Source organism: Myiozetetes cayanensis, unplaced genomic scaffold (assembly GCF_022539395.1).
Source record: "Myiozetetes cayanensis isolate MyiCay16 unplaced genomic scaffold, myiCay2020 scf1, whole genome shotgun sequence".
In the NCBI taxonomy this organism is placed as follows: domain Eukaryota; kingdom Metazoa; phylum Chordata; class Aves; order Passeriformes; family Tyrannidae; genus Myiozetetes; species Myiozetetes cayanensis.
The window spans coordinates 2,845,893-2,871,759 of record NW_026086604.1 but is presented as its reverse complement, the minus strand read 5'-3'; the positions used below and the strand labels follow the sequence as shown (position 1 = coordinate 2,871,759).

Sequence of the window (25,867 nt, the reverse complement as noted above, 5' to 3'; positions counted from 1 at the left end):
ACGAGAATTAAATGAAAAGTTTCCACATTGGTCTAAAGGGACCTGTATATTAAAGTATTTATTAAAAATAAAAAAAAATTAATGGAAAAATGCCAAACACTGTCCAGGTCTTCAACATTTCCATGTTCTCACCAAATTAAGAGAAACTGTATCACTAGTGGAGAATAAGACAGATATCACAAGACAGGCTTATTAGTAATTAAAGAGGACTATTTATGAGGAGACTTGCAATAAACATGCAAATCTACAACAAAGAGGGGCTAGGAAAGCTCAAAGAGGGGATAAAACACATCTGCTGGATCAAGAGTTGCCACATGATTTGCTTCTGATGTGTCTTATACAGTCAAAGCCCACTGTGGGAGGGACCTGGGAATGCAGATCACGGTGGGGACAGCTCTCCTATGAAATGTTTAATTAATATATTGAGTATTGCTATGAACTTTAAAAACAGAAAACTCAAAAAGACACAATTTCTTTTAACCAGAGGGGTTCTCTTCATGTATGCCTAGAGAGGACTGTTCCCAAAAGTGCTCCACGATGTTCCTTTAACTCAAACACCGTCATTTGCTCCGTGTTTAAATTTCATATTATTAGAGTATCACTCAAATAAACACACTGCATTAAATGCACAGATTTATTCTGCATTCACACCTACCAGCAAACCTCAGTGCAAGGCACAGGGAAATCAGGGATATTGGCCTTCAAAGAGCTTAGTGAATCGAGAAGATTTAAGAGCTCATGATGAGCAGGTCAGGCCAGAGCAAGACAAGAATGAGAAAAAGTGCAAAGAGAGTGAGTCAATTTTTTTGGCAACCTCAGCAGCAATAAGTCAGAATCCTCGTGCCCAGTTGATACATGAGATGGCAGTTGCTTGTATGCACCAGGTATTAAACAGGACATAGTAAATCCTGCAGAGGTTTGGACTGGGAGCTGCTCCCTTGCCTGGGCAAGAACAGGTAAGAAGAAAAGAGAAGCCAGTAACAGCACTGGCAGTGCAGAGTGAACAGACCAGATTTCTGAAATGCCACCAGTGTGGAAGTGACAAGAACTGCACACAGTCCAAACGTGTCCCTACAGGAAAAGCAGAGACAGACACAGAGCTATCCATTGACTCAGTGACAGACAGAGAGGTGGGGAGAGGTAACGTGTCAAGATATGAAAAAGTTTTAAAAGCTCAACTGTGGCAACTACAGTTCAGGCTGAAAAACAGCCAGTCCCAGGAAAATTTGGGGAGTGAATAATAAGGACTGTAACAAACCCCAAACCAAGCTTTTTCAGAAAAGAAGAGGCACAGAAGACAATGGTTCACAGGAGCAGACTAGTCTAGAGAAATGAAAATCTTGGTTTGTGATGCCTATTTTATTTTTAGAACAATAAACTATCGTTATCATCAATGCCAGCTTGGTGTGAATTTTGGGGCAAATACATCATCTCTGGGTTGTGTACCAGGTTGGCTTGGAGGGCTGACTTTGTGTTGAGGGAAGGTTTTCATTTGTATGAAGATGAGGCTGCACAATTAACCTAAGTGATAACAAAGCTGCTCGTGTTGGAGCTAAAGGTCAGTCACACACTCTGGGGTCAGAAACACCAAACAAACAGGCAAATTTAGGAATACTGTGAACAACTGCTAAATGCTGGTCATAGCCTCTAACACCTTAAAATCACAGTTCTTCATTACTGAATGACCAAGTTTCAGTCTGGGTATTTTCTGTGCCATGCACAGATGCTACAGATGGACCTGAACTATGTTAACACTCACTGCACTTGAATAACAGGAGAACAGGGAAAACCAGTGGTAGAAAAAATCAAGTCCATGGTTAAAAAGGGACTCAGTTTCAGATTGGAGAGATGCTGGGACAGTTTGTGTACCTTCTAGTATTACAAATAGGGAAGAAGGAAATAAGGGTTTTAGAAAGAGGAAAAGTTGGACGAATTTCCACATGTAAAGATTAGTACACAAGGACAGAAAACTGCATTCTTAAGCAGCTTTGCTTGGATGTTTTTCCACAACAAAAGCTGACTGATATTTGAAAAATTTGTAATGAAATTTATTAAGATTCTCTCTTTAAATCCAGGTGTGCCTGCACCCTCATCTCACTGCTTCCAGCTTGTGAGTTGCTATAAAACCTGACGGATACTCCAAAATGCATCTCTGCTTTAGTTCTATTTTATGAGAGAAACTCACGAGACTTCTCTTAACGTCGTTAATTTTTAAACAGAAATGTTTTGAGCATCTGGGAGGAAGGCAGAAATTTAAAAATCATCACTAGTCAGGACCTTATCCTAATGCTTTCTAGCCAAAATTTCCACTTGTGTATTAGGGAATCGTATTACAAGATAACACACCCTTGTAAGGGGTGCCTTTAACTACGGTTTACTCCTGCTACTTAAGTCTAGAATCAGTGTAAAGCAGTGATTGCTGAAAATGGCTGATCATTTAGACTAGTTAAGTAATTTTCGATGCAGTGACATTTACTACCAGCGTTCTTCAGAACAAAAACACCTCACGGCTCCTCCCTCAGAGGAAAGAGCTTCCCAGTGAGGGTTTTGCCGCTACCTGGTGTCTTCTATTCAAATGCAAAACAACCTCCGAGTAGACAGGAGTGCAGGAACCACCAGGCTGAACATCTCCTTACCTTTCTGCGGCCTGATGATGAAGGACTGCGTGGCCCCGTTCACCAGCCGGCAATACCCGTCTATCAGGTCTGCCATGTTCTCTGCAATGGTTAAGGACGGGGCTGTCACTGTCAGAGGCTACAGAGGGGAGAGAAGAAAAAAAAAAAAACAAGGCACCAACAAAGAGGGATTATTGTGGTTGCAAACACCGAGCAGAGCAGCTGTGTCGTTGCATCAGAACTTCACACGCGCTTGCAAACAGTAAACAGAGAACTGTGGGCGAGCAGAGAGGCACCAGAGAAAGATTCTTTGCTTCACCTTTTTGTGCAGCAGATTCCCAACAGGAGGTTCAGGAAGAACAACTGATAAAACCCTCCACCCACATGGAATACTCATTTGGGCTCATGAAGTGGCTTGCTGGCTGAACTTCCAGTCAAGCCCTGTCCAGTACAACTGCTGTGACTTTTATGGCTCTAATCAGAATTCTGAAGAAGCTGCTTATTCCTTAAAGCCCTTACAGGTGGTATCTTTCCCCACCCCCCTTTGGAGTAATTTATTCTTTGCCTAAAAACAACCCTTCCCAATCTGAAGAAAGGTAATAATAATAATAAAAAATAAAAGATGGACAGTGGAAAAAGAGATGAGAGACATACAGACAAGCTCTTAATTTTAATACCAACATTCATTATGCTCTGCACAGATCTGACAACTTCCCTCAGTCCTTCTCTACCACAGTGACTGTTTCCTGGTGTACTGGACCAAGGGAAAGATTTGATTTCACCTTCAGTGCTGCCTCCATGTAATACCAAAAAAACCAAACTCTCTCTTTTTCACAGTTCCTTTATTCACAAAAGTGAAATTGCTCCGTTTCCTCTCTAGGATACGGTATCACACACTGCTATTAAACTGCACTGAAGAGCTAATATTTTTATATTAAGCTTCTTTTGCAAATATCAAAGTCTACAAGCACCAGACACAAAATCTAAAACACGTAATGACCTCTAAATGTATTTTAAAACCAAACCCAGAACAAGAGTACAATATACAGAATATCCACACTGATCTCCACCCCTTCCCAGGAAAACCAAAGGTAGCAGCAGTTTGTCACAACTGTCAGTAACATACCTCAGGTGCACCTGCTATCTTGAGTTGCAACATCCCTTTTCTGTCCTTGTCTTCACTGTTTGAATACTGAATAGTTTGCACCTGATTGAAGTCTGCCAGATGAGTTGGCTGCAGAAAACCAAAAAAAAAAGTGGGGGAAAAAAATCAAAATTACAGCAAAACACCTCACCTTTATTCCTGATGCTGCAAAAGCACATGGAGACTTTGATCTCCAAACTACACTTGAAGAAATCTGTTCCTCTGTTTCTTGCTACAGTTCCATTACCACTGGCTAAGAACAACATACACAGTTCTCCAGAGTGTCTGGAAAATTAATCCAGCACCACCACTGTGCCCACAGAGGTCACTGTTGAGTAACTCCAGGCACACACCGAAGTGGGAACAACCTCTTGGATGTCAGGAGAGAAAAAACTTAACGGGTAAACCACATGAGTGCCTGTGCAACTCAACACCCCTCCAGACTGCTGGAAAATGTATGTTCTTATCCCACACCACAAGCCAATACCTGACCAACAGTTGTATCTGCTGAGCTCTGGCTCTCCTGGGTCGAATCCTGTGTTTAACTCAGAGATCACACCTGTCACTCCTCTCTGTGTGACAGCTCAGTTCACAACAGGTCATGGTTGCTAAGGCAGTAATTGAGAAGGAACCCCCCCAAAACAGCAGCAGACTTACATTTGCACCCTTGTCTGTCAGGTAACTGATTCCTTCTTCTGGGCCAATTGCCAGTTCCACTGAAATAATCCAGCTCGACTTCAGAACCAAAGGAGAAAGACAAGGCAAAATTTCAACATTAAGACAGAACCTTGCTAAGAAATACTACCCTCCATCGTCACAGCTACAGGTTCCAGTAATTAAAAATTAAGCTAGAAGCTTTTAAGCTCTTCAAACATTTCAGAAATGTATTAAAATCAAGTAATTCTGTAAGCAGCAGAACTCCTCATGACTGGTTTCCGGGGGATCCCAGCTACTCAAAATGCATTTCCATGTGTTTTATCTTAGGGCTACATGAGAACTATGGATTTCCTCTATTTCCTCTTCTCACAGACACCGATGTGCAAGTTCTAATTTCCACTTGAGTGTCCATTTTCACAGAATTTGCAGACTAACAGCCCTTCCTCAAAATTGTTTTGAAATGGGTAGGGATTAACAGGCATTAGAACAAAATTTACTGAGAGAAGAAGCTGAGAAGCCTCATTTCCTCATGAAAACAGTTGAAAAAAGTGCTCAACTTTCACAAGCAAAGCACCAATAAAAATATTTAATAGTGTACAATTCTTACCCTACTAATGAATGGGTTTTTTTAAAACAGAAAATGGAGAAAGTTCTAAAAAAAAAAAAATCAATAAACACATTTTGTTGTTAATGAAATCCAATCGTCTCTACTTCAAAACAGGAACCAAGCAAACAATTATTGCAGAACTAAGCAAAAGAAATTAGATTTACAACAGCACGTACTGTGGTGACTGTCACATTCCTCTACTTACACCCAGAGCACACTTGAAGCATTCCTTGTCAAATCTGTACACTGGAGACAGGATCTCAAAGAATTTCAAAATACTTTCTTCTCTATTGAGGTTGGCAAATTGTCGAAATGTTTGCTGGATTAACTTCCGTAGTGTTTTGGCCTGGGAATTAAAATATTCAGAAAACAACTATTTTAAATCTCACCAGCAAGAGGCATTATAAGAGTTTTGGTCACTCAGCAGCACGAACAGTGTCTTTATCAATGAAAAGCAGACAATTCTCAACAAAAAAAAAAGAAGTATCAAAATATAAGTAACAGTTCTGCCTTTTAAATTTCTGCCGTATTATAGAGAAGATGTCTAAACTAATAATGTCTTCAATAAATTACAGTAAAAGACAACATGTTACTCTTTCCAGGAATATTTTTTTAGATTCCTCGTTCCCCCAACTTCTGAACTGAGTACCAATATAAAACCACAGCAATCTACACCTTCATACAAGGTTTTAAACCTCAATCACCCTTCTCTCTCTGGCCTGGTAATAACAAGCCAGTTGTAGCTGTATCTTAATCTCTGCATACAGTAATTTAGACTATCCATTACATAGTGCATTCTTTCAGTCTGACAAGATGCAAAGTAACTTCCATATAAAAAGGTGAAATTTAAATAGTAAGCAAAATGTAAGTAGATTAACTATTTTAACCATATTGCATATAATTTTATGGACTGTTTTCAGGGTGTAAATAACCACATAGAGCAGTACAAATCAACCTTCCAACATCTGGGACAGAGCAAGACACCTAATTACACATCCTGACAGAGAAAACATGTAGAGGATACAAGAACTACAAGGACAGCTGTACCAAGATCTATGAAAAGTGAAGTATCTGTCTGTATATAACATATAATCCCTGGAAAGGCTGCCACTCATGAAACTAAAAACAGGAGCAATCAGGAATCCAGAATTAAAACATCTGCCTGAAGTGACTCAATGGGCTTAAAAACCCCTTAGTAATACCATTTCTGAGATACCTTCCAACTAACAACAATGAATAGAAGCAAAACCATCCTGTCTTTGCAAGATGTCAAGGTTAAGACAGGAATTCCCATTGTCCCTGAACCCAAATATAACTGAATGTCCCATTGTAGCAGCAGTGAAACTCTTTTATTCTTTCACTTTGCCTGTTAAAGCTCCGGGCACTAAACAAATATCAACTTCCTTTTCTCCTCAGCACTTCCAGCCAGATCAGGCACTCATTTTTAGTAAGCCTTAACAGAGCCTTTAGAAGTCAAAATAGCAAGAATTTTTTATCAGGAGTGTTCAGAAGGAACTCCAGTAGCAATGATTCAGGGGTGTGGCATATTCACATCCCAAATGATGATCAGTTTTGCAACGATGCATAAACAGGTTGAAAAAACCCTGCACACACTGTTGTAAAGTTAACAAAGAAATCTGTCACTCTGGTCTAATTTCAAATTATCGTGTCAATTTAGCAGAACCTCACACCAACTATCAGGTGGATCATTACTCTAACGAGGCTGCAGAGAGCTGAGTAAGACAACAGAGCATCTGGTAATCAGGAGAACTCCCTTCTGCACCCAGAGCTGCCTCAGACTTCATTGGGACTCACACACCCTACACTGGACCTTTCTGTTATCTTTATTTTTACTAAGAAAACCAACATCAAGGGAACTGCAAACCTCAGCCTTAGCTTATCACCTGGCAAATATCAGGACCAAGTCACTACGAAATGAAAAAAAAAAAAGTCTGCCAGCTGAAGGTGTCCCAAGTATTTCAGCCACTCAGTTGTTGAAAGATACTTTATTCTGCCCACAGTTTGTTTTCCTGACCTGTTCCCACATCACCTTCACTGCCATGGACACTGACATGTGTTACCTGGCTTTTTTCAGTCCACCAAGGAGAAATAGTTCTCATTTTAATGTTGAGATCATTAGTAAGGTTTAAAGATAGAAAGTCTGTTAGAACCATAGATTGGTTTGGGTTGGAAAGGACCTTAAAGATCATCCAGTTCCATCTCCCTCCCATGGGCAGGGACACCTTCCACTATCCCAGGTTGCTCCAAGCCCCATCCAACCTGGCCTTGGACACTTCCAGGGATGGGGCAGCCACAGCTTCTCTGGGAACCTGTTCCAGGGCCTCACCACCCTCACAATAAAGAATTTCTTCCTAATATTGAATCTAAAACTACTCTCCTTCAGCTTAAAGCCATTCCCCCTGTCCAATCACTTGCCCAAAGTCCATCTCCAGCTCTCTTGGAGCACTTTTAGGCACTGGAACGGGCTCTAAAGTCTCCCCAGCCTTCCCTTCTCCAGGCTGAACAGGCCCAAAAAACACCCCTCCTCCATAACAGGAGGGCATTTATCAGAAATATCTGCAAATGGCAACCTCAAGGGACATGCACTGAAAACTTGCTCCTAAAAGCTTGTCCAAGAACCATTTTCTCCCCCTCTGCATTTGTTCATCAAGGCAAAGAGAATCAACAGAAATAAGTAATTTCATATTTCATGGCCATCAGGAGCCCTCCCTTGCCTGCCAGTTCAAAATCAATGGTCTTCACAAAATGCAAGAGTCATTTAAGAATTTGGACCAATCCTATATTATTTTGAATAGGGATTTAATCTTCATTAAAAAGCAAACCCGCTTTTCCTTCCCTTGTTTTTCCTCTTCATACATCCGGAAAAGCTCCACTCAGCTTCACCTTCTGGCAATTTCTGCTTCTTCTTTCAGCTACTCTGAGCCCCTTTCAGGGTTTCTGAAGAGTAGTTTTCTTGCTCGGTCAGTTTTCTGGCTCCAAAGTCCCATTTTTGAGACAGTTATTCATACTTTTACGACTGGAGCCTTTCACCACAATTTCTCCCCTCAGCAGAGAATACAGTTTCAGATAATTGCTTAAATTAAAATGCAGAGGGATTACTTAAATCCACTTGACTTCATTAGCTCCTGATTTTCAAAAGTCTTTTGAAACAAAACCCCGTCATGACAGACCTTTTCTATTTACCCATTTAAATCACAATGCAAATCTGAAGCTGAATTCTATTATTTCTATAAAGCCCCAGTGCCTACACCAAAACCAGCTCCAAAATAGCAATTTATGACTTGTACTTTCATGTATGAATGGTAATAGGTATCTTAACCAAGACATTCATATCAAGGTGGCTGGAGCTGTAAAATACTTGGTGACCATTCCTAATCCCCCTTTTCAACACATGTTGAGAAAAATTTGCATTTTTTACTCTGAGAACATATGGACTTCAATGGGAGCAAAATTCAAGTAACGTTTATAGTCTTAAGCAGGATTAAGATAAGTAGAAATTACTGGAAATCTTCCTTGAATGAGCTGGATAGAGTCTCAAGCAAGGAAGGCAGAGCATGTCTTATGAAGTTGCCAGTAAAAGAAGCTTTTTTCTGTCCCCTTCCTCTTTCTCCAGAAGTCTCACTTTTCTTTTGAGGAAGGAAAAAAAAAAGTTATTTGATACATGAGGATCCAAGGACTCGTTTTGCATTTCTGTCCCCAAGGTTTGAGAGGCAGAGCTGTGCCCCTCTCCCAGAAGCTCACCAAGGCCATGTGAATCCCTGTTATCCCAGTCCTGCCAGATGCACAGCTGTATTACCGGGATTTAGATCCTACCAATCCGATAAAGAGCTTGGATGTTTTTTCACCAAGAAAGCCCAACAGCACAGCAATTCCCTCAGGACTGTACAGTGAAAACGATAATGCAATTTTCAGATTTCTGACATTTTTTGCTTTAAAGTAGTATAGGATTGACTGGAACTATAATTACCTTCACTGAATCAAGTAAACTCTTCGGAAAAAAACGTCTCAAACCAACATCCTTCCTGAAAAAAAAGAAAAAACACACACGGCCTTAATCTCAAAAACATGGTGTAATATTATATTGCTCTTTTTCAGGGTGGTGTTTTGGGTCTGTTTTCTGTTTGTTTTGCTTTTTAACTGGCACATGCAATATAGTAAATTATTTAAATTGTAAAGGCCGTTGGCAATCTCAGATCAACATAAACAGTACCACTAAAACTCCAAGCACAGCCACTCCATGGCAAATGGGGGATAGCAGCACCTTCTACTTTCAACCCAAAAGGATATTGCATTTAAACAGGTACCTCTGTGGGAAGTCTCCTACTTGAAATGTTGGCTTGGGCACTGAGGAGCTTTGAGAATAAAACCAGTTCTTCACAAATGTTTTAAAAACTGTAGTTTAAAAAAACTATCCTTACCAGCATGTAGTCAGGTGAGAAGGGGGTAACATGAAAGTGGAAAACTGATAAACCCCTACCAGAACGGAGTAGGAGACACAACACAGACTCACAGAATGGTTTGGGCTGGAAGGGACCTTAATGACTATCCAGTTGCCATGGCAGGGACTCCTTCCACTACACCAAACTGATCAGAGCCCCAACCTGGGCTAAGGAATCCAGGAATCCATAGAGGAGTCCTTATGATATCACCCACTAAGCCTGTTGACTTCCATTCCACTACTGTTTTACCCTCTGAAGAACTATAATTTAAGTTTTTTAAAATTTCTACGGTCATTTTTTCCTCATACTGAACATACAACATTAAAATTCACAGCTTTTTTCTTCCATATAATCTCACTTCCTGTATCTCTAAGTCAGGATCCTAATTCTGCCTGTTAGCTTGAATGCTGCAAACTAAATTACACCGAGCTCACCTTCACACCTACAAATAGGGTTGCAGCCCTGGTTTGAAAACCAGAGCCATCAGATTAAGTATTTGTGTAATGTGCAGCACGTCGTTTGTGTCTAAGGTGTGTTTGTGCCACTACAACTAAACATGAGCTTCAAAGTAAGTCCTTGAGAAGTTGCCAGGAATGTGTTGGTGCAGAAGATGATCCCTGTACAACCAGGTGTAAAAACACTGTGTGACCATGAACTACAGTATTAGCAAAAAATTAGCATGTCAAGAAGGAAAAACGAAGTGAAAAGTGTAAATAGGAAAATAATTTACATCCTTTGCCTCTCAAACGTGTTACTGACTTTTTTCCCTTTAAATTTAAGAGGTTACCATCTCTTTCAAGCACTCTTATCTGCTTCTGGAACAAGTATGAAAGCAAGCTTTCCATGCTTTGAACATGCACAGAAATACATCTGGAATTCTTACATTTGGCAAAGAAAGGAAAAGCCTTTAGCAAGCAGAGATATTCAGGATTTATTTACTGCTACCTAACGGCACAAGAACAAAGCCAACATAAAAGTCAATACCAAAAGCTCTCTCAAAAAAGAATAAACCAGGGTATTTTTAAAGCTCTCTGAAGATGAGTAGAACACAATTCCACACTAAAAACCTCCTCAGCTCAGAGGAGCAGAACGTTCCTGTGCACACGAACACTGGCATCTGTGCAATGACAGTAAGCTGCAAGATTATAAAACTTCCATAAAATGTTAATTCCTTTGATGCATTTCTTCTAAAATGCAAATGATATGCAGTTTATCATCCCACACAGTTAAAATGAATCTCACACACTATTACCATCTCAGTAATATGCAGAGACATTTTGACAAGGGATGTATTAGTTTAACACTAAGCATTTGAGAGAGAGATGGTGTTTTTTTGAAATGAAGCCCCTACATCACCCCAGTATTCCACATCTTAACACTCCTGCAGCACCTGGCTGTGACAATCTCATTTGACTCATTACTAAAACAAGTTGTAGAGTGGCCTTTTGTGCTGATCTGAGTGAGACAAATTGAGAAGAAGTTCTTACAAAAGACCACAACTCTTAATAATTAAAATTTATTAATAAAACAGTGTTCGACTGAGACCGCAAATTTATTTACCGGAGGAGAATTTAACGTTAACAACCACACAGATTTAATGCCCTGCTCCACAACAACCTATGGATACCTATAAATAAAGAGAATAAATACTGGAAATGGGAACATCCAAACAGTTTTAAACACACAACCTCCACACTCCTGTCCCAGCTGTGCTGCGTGGGGGTGAAATGGCCAGCAAGGGAGACACCAACTCAGACATCTGGTTCCTGATTGCCAGCAAGAGATAATGAGATCCTGGTTCATACAGCTCTGCTACAGCCTTGTGTTTAACCTCATCCACTCCAGCCTTCTCGTGGGCTTAAATGCAGATTCTTTTATTTTTAATGTATAAACTCCAATAGGATTAATAAAACGCCCAACTACAAATAGATGATGCCGCTTGTCATGTAATGATAAGCAGCTTTAGGCAATGTATATCTTTGTTTGTATTTTTCATCTCAGTCGAAGTTACAACAACAAAGTAACATCAGATTAACATAATACACTTTACATGCTTTTTACCAAATTGTGGCTGCAGCTGTTCCTTCCTATAGCTCCCCTTTCTGTAGTTGTAATTATCCCTGTTCCATGTTAACAGGCTTCACATTTATTATGAAAGAATTCTTCTTTCACTCCATGAAGGCCCAACTATTAAAGGCTACTTAACAGTTTGATTCTATCTACCATTTCCCATCCAGATCTGGCTTTGTCTGACAATCTGATCAAAGACAAATATACATCAAATAGACATCTGACAAAGACAGGCAAGGAGCAATCACACCCAGTGGGGAAAAAAAAAAAAAAAAAGGGCCATTTAAAAATTGCTCTCAGCTGTTTAAGTGCCTCATGATGGACTAAAACTAGCAGCCCCCCCTCAAAAATTAACAAAAAGCCTCACTTGAGCAATAAATATTTCTTGTGTAGTTAAATCTTTATGGGTTACTAAGGTGGTAAGATCAAATTAATACGTTTTGGGAATCACTGGCACTTTTTGCAGACCCTTATTAGGTTGTAATTATCTATACTATAGTCAGTTGAAGGTGTTCTCATCCTTCATTTCTCCCAGCTAAATCCCAAACAAATCACATCTTGTTTCTCAAAACTTGGATATTTCTACTAATGACTACAGAGCAAAAACTGAAGTCCTTAAAAAGTATCCCTAATTCCAACAAAACCAAGGCTTTTAAAAACTCCACATAGATAGAGGAGCACAACAGAAATACCAGATACTCTATAGATAAGCAACCAATTCATCAAAGTTATCTTTTTATTAATATCAAACAATTTCCTCAAAAATCCTTGTGAACTCATTGACTGTGGTGTAAAATCCTTTCTTCCACCTCCAAATGTTCTAATTTCTCACCTCTAAAAGTTAGCACACACAGTCATTAAAAACAAGGTAAAAAAATAGAGACCTGATTGCTACACCAACCTTTTATCCCAATTTTATGTTAAACTGCACAGCATCTTTTCACAAAGGTAACTGGTAGTGACAAGCATATCATTGGTCTGAATGTCTGAAACTCATTCCACTGTGTAAATACAAAAAAACCCAGTTTTCAACCCCTGAAGCTTCTAAAGGAGTTTGGTTTGTCTGAACTGAGGCCATCTCCTGTACCACGTGATTAAGCAGCCAAAACACTCTCAGTACAAGGATGCTCCTTGGCCTTCTTCAAATTTGGGATACACAGATAAATCAGGAACTTGCTAATTGCAAAGTCACAACTCAGAAAATGCAAACTGGGCAAACCAGGGAAAACACCACCACAAACATTTTCAAGTAACTCAAACTTTTCCACAGATGGATGACAACCAACTGGGCACAGAAATTGAGCAACAAAATCACCTTGGAACTAGAGCTGATGAACCCCATAAGCATTAGCAAAATTGCTTAAAATCATAATAAGCCAAGTTTAAACAACTCCAACCGTGTTTCACTGGACCACAGTTAAGGATGCTCTTCCTACTTCTACACCTTCATAGGTTCCATCATTTTCTTACTTTAAAGCATCTCAACACACCTGGAATTAAAAACTATGTTCTGTTATTGAACTGAATTTAATGTTCCTGATGAAAGAAGAGAGTTCAAACCTCAAGCCAGAACATAATACTTACTCTAACACTTCATAGTTGGACTTCTTTTCTAATGCATTGCCTCTCATCTCTCCGTAGGATCTCCTGAAGTCAGGAAAGATATTTGAAAGCAACAGTTATTGGATGATCTAGCCTAAAAACTACAACATCAATTTAGTAAATCCTTCACTTACCATCAGAGAACGTTGCCAGAATGCATTACAATATAAACAGCAGCACATTATTCTTCTACCTCAACATTTTACAAATTAATTGCATTTTCAGAACCACTTCAAGCCACTGCTGCTACCAAAAGTGATCCAACCTGCCCTTCAGCAGCTCCTCTCCACCTTTGTATGGAACAGGGAGAACCAGAGCAAGCAGGGCACGATGAAAACTGAACTCTTTCAATCCAGGAATATTCGCATTAAAAAAAATGAATGAATAAATAAGACAAGCTGCTGCCAGGAGAAGGTTGGCACTGTCGTTTTCACGGAGAAAGTGGACCAGGAACTCTCCTGGTAAGAGTCTTGGTAGTCACCTACTAGAAATGTCCCATGAAAATGCTCTGAAGAGCCACAGCTTTTTTCCACAGGGAAAGCAGGACTTGGCTGACAACACGACCACGGATTATTACACTCCTTACATGTTTCAAAACGAGGCACCAAGGATTCTGTAAGGAGTTTCCAATCACACAAAGAATTTCTGTTTGCTCTGGGGCTACCAGCAAAACTTGTAACAAAGGCATCAGGTTCTCCTGTGATACCTGGGCAATTTCGTAAGCCTAAATTTTGTTTTAATTTGGAAAACGCTGTTCAAAGGACACTTTTATTCTCTGCTAACAAGTTTACATTTGTCATTCATTTCTTATCAATTTCACTTCTTCCCTAATCTCCCTGTTTGAGACATCAGCACAACTAAAGCAAATGTTTCAGGCTTTAAATTCTCCATAAATTAGCAAAACCCAACACATGCATTTCAAAGCTGGGAACTCTCTCAAGAATCTCTTAATCTGATATATTTATCTTTATTTTCCAGCTGTCTATACAGTTGACAAGAACATCAAAAACACCCAAAAGGATCCTTAAGATTTAATCATTTCAAAACAGCACATTAAAAATTGAGTAAATACAGAGAGGAAAGGTAGCAGCATTTATCTATAATTACATTCTTTAGCTGTAGGATTTATATATGCAGAATCACAAGACTATTTGCTAAATAACACCACAGATGCATTTTTTTTTTTGAGCATACTTCAATGTGCTCTACAGGCCTTTGAATTATTCAGATGAAGAATTCACCCAAAAGGCAGTATCAAGATGTAATTAATTAAAATTTAAAAATAATGTTAATTTTAAAACCACTAGAAATTGGTTAAAATACAGTCTATTCAGTTTTTCTTCAAATTACTTTGTAGTAAAAAGAAAAAAAAAAAAGTCTTATGATGTTTTATTCAACTCTACCGGTCAGAAATTGATTAACTATAAGCAGTTCTAAAATTAATGTATATATTCTGTCAGAAAGATGTTGAATAATAAATTAAATTATCAGCTTACCGGATTTCAAGGCAACCTAGTTTCAAAGCAATTTCCTGGTCCACTTGATCTGCTATTTCTAACATATAGTCATTTTTCACCTACAGCAAAAGAAGTAGGTAGGCATCACAGAAAGGTCAGTTCCAGCACAGACTAAAACACTGCCCAAACTACTTTAAAACAAATACATCTTAATTTTTTTTTCAATGACTACTCACAATGCTTGAAGGGGAAAAAAAGAAGTTACTTTCATATTCTCTACAAATGAGCTGCACTTTGGTAAGAAACACATTTCAACCCCAATGAACTTGATTTAAAAAATTCTTTCTCTACATCAACATTTTCTGTGTTTTATTAAATATAATCAGAATCTTCACAGGAGGCTGAGCAGGGGGTTGCACCTGCATTCAGGCTATGAGAAGCCAGGCTGTGTTCTTGAACCATCTTGGGCAACAGGATTTTATTTTGTAGGTGGATCTAATCATGCAAATAAACCCAACAAATGCCTGGGCATTACAGTGAAAAATATAAAACCAGAAGTTAAAAGAGTAGTACGTGCAAATTGTACTGCACATGACCTAAAATCATGCCTGAAATGGTAAGGAGAACCACCAAGAGTGAAACTACATTGTCACCAACTACAGCAGGAAATATTTTATCACATGTCCTGGACTAGTTTTATTTACCAACATGGATGTAGGCAGAACACTGCTTTTTTGAGGTAATATTTTCAGCACACTGGAGTAAATAACTTATACAGTAACAACAAAATTAATTACAACAAAAAAAAAAACCAGACAGTAAGAGACAACAGAACCAGCGCTGAAGAACTTCACTCTTTTGCACAACTGGTGCTCTTCCCCAGTAACAAATCTCTGTAATAGTTCAGCTTTTCCTTAACAGCTCATGGTATCCTCTATGAAATGATGAAGTTGCTATTGAGATCCTGAAGCTGCAGAAAGTCCCGAAATATCACAAAAATCCATGAGTGACTCGCAGATCAAAGAGGAGATGATACACTATGAAAGCAACACATTTCACAAAATGGGGTTTTCGAGTGATGACAAGTTGTGAGGAAAACTATTTCAAACTGCTACTGCTATGACATTCCTAATTTAAAAGATAAGGAAGTACAGCTGTGGGTTCCACAGCTGGAAGTGCTCTGGAGTCAGCATCCTCCTCCTAACATGTGAGCATCCACCTCAGCATTCCCTCAGCAGCTGGATCCAGCCCCGACTAGAAAGCAACAAATCCCTGAGACCTTTCTGGTTCTGAACTGCATGAAAAGTTTAAATTTGTTTTTGAAAGATGTGAAAGAAGAAATATGATAAACTGTGCAAGAGTGAGAAAATGAATTACTACGACAGCTGAAATGTGAGGGAGAAAAAAATCTCCTTGCATTTGAATTCATCCAGGAACTCAACATGACAAAACAATGAGCTTTTAGCTCTTCTCAATCCAGTTCCTACAAATACTAATGAGACAGGAGAATAATTGTCCTTCAGCATCATGTAGTGTGCTATTTGTATACACATGTGGAAGTAATAATTCTGTATTCCCAGGGTAATAGTACACAAAATACGCAGAATTCATAATTCGCCTCTCCTTTATGCTCACAATTAAAAACCAAAACCAACAAACAATTTCTCCTGTGCAACAGCCTTAATTTTGAATTTTTCCGGTAACATTTGAAAAGGTTTATCTGATTGAAGGTTAAAAGAAAAAGTCAACCACAAACCACAGACATATTACATATCTGATAATTCCAATGGCTTTAAGTGATATAAACTGAGAGATGCATCTTCCAGGAAGTCAGGATGTTTTCATTGTGTATTTTCATTCAGAACCATGAGGGTCCCTGAGTGCAGAGAGTCCTGAGCTAGCAAAGTACACAGTCCCTGCTCCAACGGATGAAACATCTTCTAACTTATTAAATAATTTACAAACCACAATGGATAAATCAGGACCAGAGGAAATGGCCTCAGGCTGTATCAGGGGAGGCTTAGACTGGATATTAGGGAAAATATCTTCACTGAAAGGGTGGTCAGGCATGGGAACAGGCTGTCCAGGGAAGTGGTGGAATCACCACCTCTGGAAGTGTTCACAAAGAGCGTGGATGTGGCACTGGGGGACGTGGTTTAGTGTTGGACCTGGCAGGGATGGGTTAATGGTTGGACTCAACACTGGCTGAGGTCCTTTCCGACCTAAATGATTTTATGATTCTATAAACAGTACAACACAGTAACTCAGACAATTAAACCAGAACTTCTGTTCATCAGCAAGGACATGAAACTCTTCCTGCACTAAAACTGTCAGATCCAAGCTCGGAGCAGGGAAATCAGGAGTGTAGTTTTCAGGTTCCACGTTACTGCCATCAGTAAGTAACCTCTGCAATCTGGTGTCAAACATCAGCACAGCACTCCTCATCCTCCGGTCTACACAGGGATATTTCCAAAGGAGGAAACAAACTGAGGATGCAAATTTCTACACGAGTTAAGATCACATATGGATACTCATATTGCAGAAATTCTCCCGTCCCTTTTCTGAGAATTCACCTCCATGCACAGCCTAAGTTACTTCACCTAAAAAGCACCCACCTGTTCACAAGATCCCTAGCCAGCCTTACATCCACCCAAATGAAATACCCATTGCCTACATCTCTTACATTTATAAACATTTAGTTTTTTTAACTATACTTTCAATTTTTTGAATCATTTCAACAATTTTGCATCACCAGGAAATTTCAGAGCCGTTACCCATCCATTCCTTGAGGGGATCAGACATCAAAAAGAACTGGCCACAGGAAAGTATTTTTTCAGTCCTGACCAATAAAACTCCCCCTTGCAGAACCAATGCTAATTCAAGACCCAGTGTATTGTGATCTGATGTGTGTTCATTTATCTCCACAGCTCTTGCCTGGTGGATTCCAACACTGGAGTACTTTGTTAAACTAAACAGCTTAAGAACATCTCCAGTGTCATGCAAACATGGTTTTAAAACACTTCCAGCCTCAGAAAACTACTGGTCCATAAAAAATAAGCAACATTACCAAACATTTTGGGGTTTATTTCCTCCTGCCCTCTGGCTTGTGAGCTTTCACAAATTCCAGTCCTATTTTCCTCAGTTTGACCCTGACACCACGGGCACTAAAACCAAGGACTAAGAAAATTTAAAAGGCCCTCCCCCAGTCCAACATTTTGGAAGAAAAAATAAGTATTTTTCATGATATACAGCTATTTATTTTGGTGTTTAAATTCTGGAAGGTATGCAAAGAGATTAGAAGCTTCAGAAAGCCTCTGGCCATAGTCTAGGGGTCTAAATTGAGCAGTGTCCTATTATGGATAACAGAGGTAATAAATTGATAGAAGGAATTAATTTTATCTTTTTTTCAGAAACCTGCCCGCACACATTCTTTAAATCTCACTAAGGAAAAAACCCCAGCAGACTCAATTTCTACTCCCAGAATACTAATGAGAACATCTCTTATCACCTTTAATTTGGCTTGACTATTCTCTTTGAGATGGCATCAGATCCATGCATGAACTAATGCTCGTGCAGAGGTTAGATAAGAATTTTGTAAGAGGTTCAGCACAACCTCCTAAGGAAAAAGCCTGAACAAATATTAAGTGGAAGAGATACAAGAGATAATTTAATGCTAATTAAGTGCACTGCCACAGGCAATTGAATAGTGTTCCTAGAAGTCTTTTGTGTTTGCTCAATTATAACTTTTATTATTATTATTATTGTTGTTAATACAATTAAACGAGAGAAATGAGAATATTTTCTGCCTGTTTCAGACAAAAAAGGCCCCACTTTCAAGAGTATAAACCCTATATACACACAAAGACACAAAAACCGAACTCTTACAGGTCTAACAAAATCTATCAGCTTTTTTTCTGTTTATTACAAATTCATACGTTAAAAGGGAATGAGTCCTGATCTCTGGGGTTTTGGAGATCCTGTTATCTGTGAGTTCGTGTCACACCTGCAGAACTGCTCTCCTTGGTGGTAAATAAAGGTGCAGACCTTTATTTATTGCTTGGAAATTCAGCTACCTGTGTGCAAGGCCTGGAGGAAGGCTCATGAGTACATCAAGAGATACATTTTATATACATAAATACAGATATCTACACACACACACAATGATAAAACTACATGAAGTCTGTAGTAATCTCAAATACTCCATGGTCACAATATTACAGCAATAAAAATGTGCCCAATTAACAAGGCAAACACCTGGATTTACACCAGGATTATGAATTCAACAGCTAAAAGCCTACATGCTTTTTAATTCCTAACAATCAAACCCCCAAAATACGATGCCTGGAGTGAATCACTTTGGTATATGTTGCTTGCATCACACCTGCTTCCCCTGACTGACTCGTTTTGCATTCCACCATAATCTGCTTATCTCAACTCACAAGGAAAGAACATACTGGAAATCAATTTAAAGGAGGAGAGGGACCAAAATAATTTCTTGCTGCAAACTGTGGTGTTGATTTCAAACACCTTTTCCCTCAAGGTTTTATTTATTTTTTTTTTTAATGTTCTAAGAAGTTTAAATCAGATGTACAGTCAAGCAGGTGTATGCTTTGGTGGGGGGGAAGGATTAGTGTCCTTAAGTTCCATTAAACACGGTATAATGGAAACGCAAACTGCTCTAGGCTTCAGGATGAGCACTAGGGCAGTGCCAGGGGTAGAGGAAGTAACTCTACCTGCGCTTGCTCATTCACTGGTTGGCAAATCAGAATTAAAGTGTGACCTACACCTCCCATTTGGAGCCAACTTCTTGGTCAGGACAGCCACAAACAGCCCGCTACAAGGAAGGGATGCAATGTGGGGAAAACAGGAATGCCAAACATAAATGCACCCCTTGGAGGTAGGAAAAAAAAATCTTTAACGTGTCCTGACAAAATAAAAAGAGGAACAAAATTGTCACCCCCGCCCCCAACATTCAACACCTGTGTTCAGTGAATACAAGCTTAGAAAGGGGAAGTATTTAAAGCAAACATGGATTTAGAAGCCCAGCACAATCCTACACCACAACGTATTTCCTGACATTCAGTGAGAATTCACTTTATTCACTTTCTTAACAATATTTAACAATATTCTTAACAATATTTTTAGATTATTTTCTATCACTGTTCTTCAGCTTTTAGCCAGAGCCCAGATCTCTCTTCTGTCTCCAGTCATTTGAGCTTTAAAAGTTAAAAGATATTCCTAAATCATAAGGAAAGAAAGGAGGTGAACACTGAACCATGAACTGAAAAGCTTTTCCCACATGGAAGACGGGCACATAAACACAAGCCCCGTTTCATTCCTGATGCCAGACTTGTAAAATATTTGTTCTTTTACTTGAATGGGCAAATTACCGATGGAGCCACATCCAACTCCTCAAAATTTACTAGGAACTAATGGGCAGTTTCCCAGCTACAGAAACAGGCTGCAAATCCCAGATGGAATAATTTAAACAAAAACTGGAGGCAGAGGGAAGCCCATGTTGGTGAAGATGGAGAAATCAGAGAATAGCCCCACGCCAGCACACATGATTTAAGGAGAAATCTATCACTGGCCTCGTATTTTCTATACCAGCTGCTACTTTCAAAAGCCATCTGCTTCATTTTCCTGCACACGAGTTTTTTATGCAGCTGCACTATTTCAGGGGAAGGTTCACCCAAGCTGACAAGCAGTTCATAAAAACACCACGCTGGATTTAGATTTATTAAGAAAAAGAGTAAAAAAATTCTGAACTTAGTAAATGCTTTCCAGGACTTTAGGGATTTAAAAAAAAAAACAAAAAAAAAAAAAACACAAAAAAACCCACAACACCAAAACAAACCCTGTGTACTCTGTCTTAAAAAGATATTTTAGGTTTAAATTCGTTTATAGCCTTAGAAATTATTAAATAAAACGATCAGACTTCACACTGAGTTTTCAAGCGTAAATGCTGTGGAAATTCTTTAGTAACAGTACTATCAAATGGTGTCTCAAAAAGGGCAAATACCAATAATTAGCCACTACACTTGCTTTCCCAGCTCATTTAATGGTACCAAGAAATTTCCCACAGGATAATCTCCAGTTTTTCAGGACAGTTTAAAAATAAGCAATCTATTTTTCGGGCTTTTCTTTCAATGTCTATGACCTACTTACACAACTTAGTCCTTTTTTATTTTATTTTTTTTTCCCAAAAAAAAATTTGCATTGCTTTGAAAACTGCACTTATACAACCCTTCAGTGACTAAATACCCCCTGAAGAGTTAAGTGAACAACTAAAAAAATCATCACAACATATAAGATATTTAGATAAGCAAACAAAGAAACAAAATGTCTTCTGTACTCCATTTAGGACATAGCACATGAATAGTAATTATGACCATTTAATGAAGCATGGAAAACAAAGATTTACATTACATCATTTTCTCATTATCCATTTGTTCTATACTGATAATTGTAGCTGGTGCTTTTATATATTCAGAAATTACATACTTCTGTTTAGTTGGTGTCATTTCTATTAAAAAAACCCACAACTTCCTCTTAATCATCCTGTATATGCAATAGTTTATTTATTCTCTGTTATTTATCTCAATTTGTTTTCAACAGCTCGGTTGTGTTCTAGCACCTTCTTCTAAACATTCAATTTTCTAACACTGGCAGGTAATTCTGTGTTTGGTTTTGTATGTTGTAATTCCACCTCAGCCACCACATAATTCAGCCAGGATCTTTGTTTCACACTAACACACGACACTTCTGGTGCCACCAATCCCACCAAAATCCAGAGACATCATTCCTGTGATTTACCAGCTCCAGCTTCTGTGACACGAAAGACCAGAACACCTCAACATATCCATGGGAAAACCTGATCTTCTACTTATAAGGGAACTACAAAAAGAACTACTTATGGTGACAGGACAAAAACTGAACTACAGAGCACATTTGTTTTCATCACAATTTCCTATTCAGAATGAAAGATGTGTCTCTAATCCTGCACTTGCAGCAGGTGCCACACACAAATCCACCACGATCTTCCGTGGTATCCCAGCAGACAGAATTCTCTCCAATATTCCGTGGTTTCCACTGCAATCCTTCCTGCAGCATTACATGCACCACAGAAATGTTGTATTGAACCCTGGGACACAGATCACTGTGGAACAGTCACTGATACTGCTCCTGTCTCATCACCAAACTGCAAAAGGAGGTGGCTCCTCCACCCTTGTTTCCCAACAGCAGGTTCTTGCAGGACACTGAACTTTCATCCCTACAAAATCAAAATAACCAGCTGGAAAGAAGAGGGCCTCAACCCACACTGCTACAGCTTCAGAAATCTGATGCAGAAGCAACCCTGTAAGATTTGTGCCTCTCATCTGCTCTGAATGAAGCCCCATGTGCACAAAAGCCCAAGGCCTGCTCTCCTAATGTCATCAGGATTTTTAGGAGCCACCTTAATGATCGTAATGGTAGTTTTTAAAATGCACACAGGAGGGAAACACATATGTGTTTCCACCCCTATTTACCCATCTGATAATATTAGACTTGCTACGGGAGATAAGTCAACATTAGGGAAAATTAGGGCTTTGGCCTCATCTAGGGGAGTTAAAAGCCCAGATCCAGTATCAGGATAACATTCATCTGCCATCTGCCCTCAGCTGCTCCTCCTCCTCTTCTCCCAAGGTCATAGTCCCTGTATTATCTAGAGGTGATCTTTGACATCTCTAACTAATTTTGGAAGCTCCTCTGTTAATAATAAGGGCATTAGAGATGGGGGGGGGGGAGGGAGGAGGGAACCAACTTCTGAGGAGGCATTGTTAGGGACAGGCTGGCTAAAAACCACCCCGTCTGTGCGAGTGGGCCGAGCTCCAGATGTCACTGCAAGGGACGCTGCAGCCTCCCAGACCTTCCACAAAGTGGGACTGTCCTCCTGGGAGCCACTCGGGGCTCAACCTACTAAGCAGGGCTCGCTCTCAGCTAATTTTACACTTCTCCTCTCTGACAAGGAGTTTTGATTTTCCAGAGCAAATGAGTCCAAGCATCGATATGAATCAACTTTTTTGAGTGGGTTTTTTTTCTTTTTTTTTTTTTTTATTATATACAACCTGATACACTAACTGGAGAACCATTTTGGACCAGAGCACTGACAAAGACATAACCCACATGTCAGTACATGGGAACCTCTCCCAAGCATTTTAAATTTATCGTGTTGGATTAAGAGCAACTCGTGTATGACTGCAAAAGAGCCCACAAGGATTATTTTCACCACTCTGGCTGACAGGTGGAAATTTTAAATCAAAGCAGCCTTTTTTCTCTTTGGCCTGAGCTTGGCTGACCTTTTAAGAGGTGTTAAGGAATAGGAGTAAGTTTTACATTCCTACCACACAGCACTGCTAAGGAAAGGCAGGCACTGGGCACACAACATTTGGGAGACACCAAAGTAGCTCCACAACTACACAAACAGCAAAGCCTAAAACAAGAACATCAGCAAAGTTCTGAAAGCGTAAATCAACTCTTTTAGGTAAAAAATAAGTACTTTATGGGGCAGAGTGAATTTCAGCAACTTCAGAAACCTACCCCTGTCAAGGAAATCTCAATTAAAATTGCCTTTGCAAGCTGTAAGGAGCAGAGAGATGCCCAGTTTGATTTATATATTTTTCAAAAACTTGTATTTTTTTTATTATCTTTTTAAGTAGCTGAAATTCTTACATTTATTGCCACCTCCCTGTAGGGCACAGTTTATGTGTCAGCCATTAACTCTTCCTGAAAGATCTGGTTTGATTTTTTTGTTGTTGTTTTAAACAGGCTGCCAACATCATGAACAACGCCAGCTTTTCTCCCTATGTCCTTGATTTCCCTCAAAGCTTTTCCTGTCAAAGTCATTTGCTTTAGGTCTCCTATTTTTATTAGGATATAAGAGATGTTGTTATTTAATTAGGTTAAAGAGTCTAATTCCCAGCCTGCATTTCAAATTACATCTCAGGCACCTAAGCCTTATAAAACTTTAATCATTAAGTTATTACAGTAATTGCTTGGACTTAAAATTTCCTACATGTCAGGGACAGAGTTATAAAAATAATTTAATTTGTATGATGTATTTATCTGCCACAATATAAAGAGATTCTTCATGTCATGAAATACATTTTAAGTGAGAGTATAATCTTTACAGACACTACAGAGACAGAGCCAAAAAGTGCCATTTGTCCACAAGAAACTTTGCCCCCTCTTTTTAAGAGAATCTTTTTCCTACCTTTTTTTTTTTTAAATAAAAAAAGTTTAACAAACAGTTTTCCTATAAAAATGAACCTTGTACTTGTCTGATACAGCCCCTGTGGCATGGAATTCAGCTCCATTTTTCTCTTGTGCATTACACAAACTTTGGCTCATTTTAAAGAGCAAATTCAAAACAGAATTCAGTCCTACTATTATATATTCAGTCCTTTGTTATATATTACACATATGAACATCTCCAGGGCAGCTCCACGCTGCAGGCTAAACGAGGCAGCACAGACAAATTCCACACTGATAAAAACAACCTCTTCTTGCTCGTTGGGATCTAAAAAAACCCCAAAAAGTTACTTTAAAAGTCTTCTGTTCGAAGCACAAGGACAGCAACAATGGAACAGCTGATGCCCAGGAGCTGCCCCCACCCCCCTCTACAGATGCTCACTCCCTTTTCATCAAGGGATAAACCATCTCCAATTACTGCAGGCTAACATGTTATTCAAGGATAAATGTGTGCAGGCTCTTGCCCCACAATGAGAGGAAGGCAATTCAAGGAGCTTACGTCTGATTCTCATTATCAGAATGCTTTTAAAAGCTGTGTTCCATCTCCAGTTGAGATATGGCTTTCGGTCCCCACTCAGCCACCGAGGCAAAAGAGGTAAACCTGTTTCCTTTATTTCCACTTCCCAACAGCCACGTCACTGGCACAGAGGGAATGGAAGACACCCACAGTGAACTTCACCAGCACTTAATCTAATGCAACTCCAAGTGCTCCAAAAAACCACAAGAAAAAGGTGAAGGCCCATTTTCATTACTCAAAACCTACAATTTTTAATTCTCCCTTTTTGTACCTTTACGGTCGTTTCCTCCAAAAAACGTTAAAAGAAATCAAACAACAACCAGCTACCTTTAGTTTTTTGAGATTTACAAAACAGTCAACAGAACACACACACACAGAGGATGTTAGTTCTTGATAAAACTCACAGTATTTTGACTCAGGAAGCCTGTGTAGTTCAGGTTTAAGGGTTTGGGCATGGGACTGGCGTTCACTTTGGTTCAGGTTTGGGTTATTCAATACCAGGGGACACAACTAAAGGCTGGCACATAAAATCTGTGCAGTGAGCAGCTGCCAACTGTGCACACAACCATAAATCTGCCTTCTCCTGATTTTTGAATACTTCAGCCTCACAATTCCAACAGCACTGGGTGGGATCCAATTTGCCTAATTTGGCTGAAATTGTAAGCAGTTGGGCCCGAGGGAGTAATGTAGTCAATGCAGAATCACCACCTAAATGCTCCAGTGATGGAAAAAAGAGAAGACACACCTGAAGACCTGCCAGTCACTACTCCTGACACCTGCCAGAGAGAGTAGGAACAAAACAAAAAGGCACAGTTTTAGCATTAGTCTGTTGATCAGAGCTCTCAGCTGGGATTTAAAATGACATGACCTGAGCACACAACTCCTCCAGTCAAGGGGAATGACCTACACAACAGCCTCTCCCCCATCTCTGAGCTCAGCCTGAGCAAAGGATCCTTCAGTGCACCACGCGGCACCGATGCAAGCAGGACTGATTCTGATGTTATTAACAAGTTGTGTGGGTTTCTCCCTGCACACACACACACACACACTGACTTTAATCCCCTGCTGTACAGATTGCAGACCAGGGGCACTCTGTGAAAGGTCTCATTAAGTGCCTTGTTTTATACTTCCAATTAGAGCAGCTCACGCCCACCGCAGATGGCAGAGCGACCGCCGCGATCGCAGCACGTCGAGCCACAAACACGGGCACGGGGCCTTGGTCTGTTCAACACTCTGGGAAACAAAGAATATTCAGAAGCAAAGAAAGGTCACATCAATCCTTAAAACAATCAAAAACAAGGAGAAAATAATGACTCGACATATGAAGTCCAAGCTGAGAAGCCTGAAATGCAGGGCTTTACCTAGGGCAGCGCTCCCGCTGCAGTGAATGGGAGAAGTCATGCATGTGGAGCCACAAACGTGTGCCAGTTCTGGGTTTAACAGCCTG

At 39.6% G+C, this 25,867-nt stretch overlaps 1 protein-coding gene across 9 annotated transcripts in view; it reads right to left on the bottom strand.

Moving 5' to 3' along the window:
- PTK2 (protein tyrosine kinase 2) overlaps positions 1 to 25,867 on the bottom strand; it is a 188,481-nt gene that overhangs the window by 59,281 nt on the left and 103,333 nt on the right. For all 9 annotated transcript variants that reach the window (XM_050330652.1, XM_050330596.1, XM_050330607.1 and 6 more), the window contains 7 exons: positions 14,652 to 14,731; positions 13,138 to 13,200; positions 9,012 to 9,066; positions 5,229 to 5,369; positions 4,417 to 4,494; positions 3,742 to 3,849; positions 2,637 to 2,754 (listed from right to left, as the gene is read on the bottom strand). In XM_050330652.1, the coding sequence (XP_050186609.1) occupies positions 2,637 to 2,754; positions 3,742 to 3,849; positions 4,417 to 4,494; positions 5,229 to 5,369; positions 9,012 to 9,066; positions 13,138 to 13,200; positions 14,652 to 14,731 (643 nt within the window). The remainder of the gene's footprint in view (positions 1 to 2,636; positions 2,755 to 3,741; positions 3,850 to 4,416; positions 4,495 to 5,228; positions 5,370 to 9,011; positions 9,067 to 13,137; positions 13,201 to 14,651; positions 14,732 to 25,867) is intronic.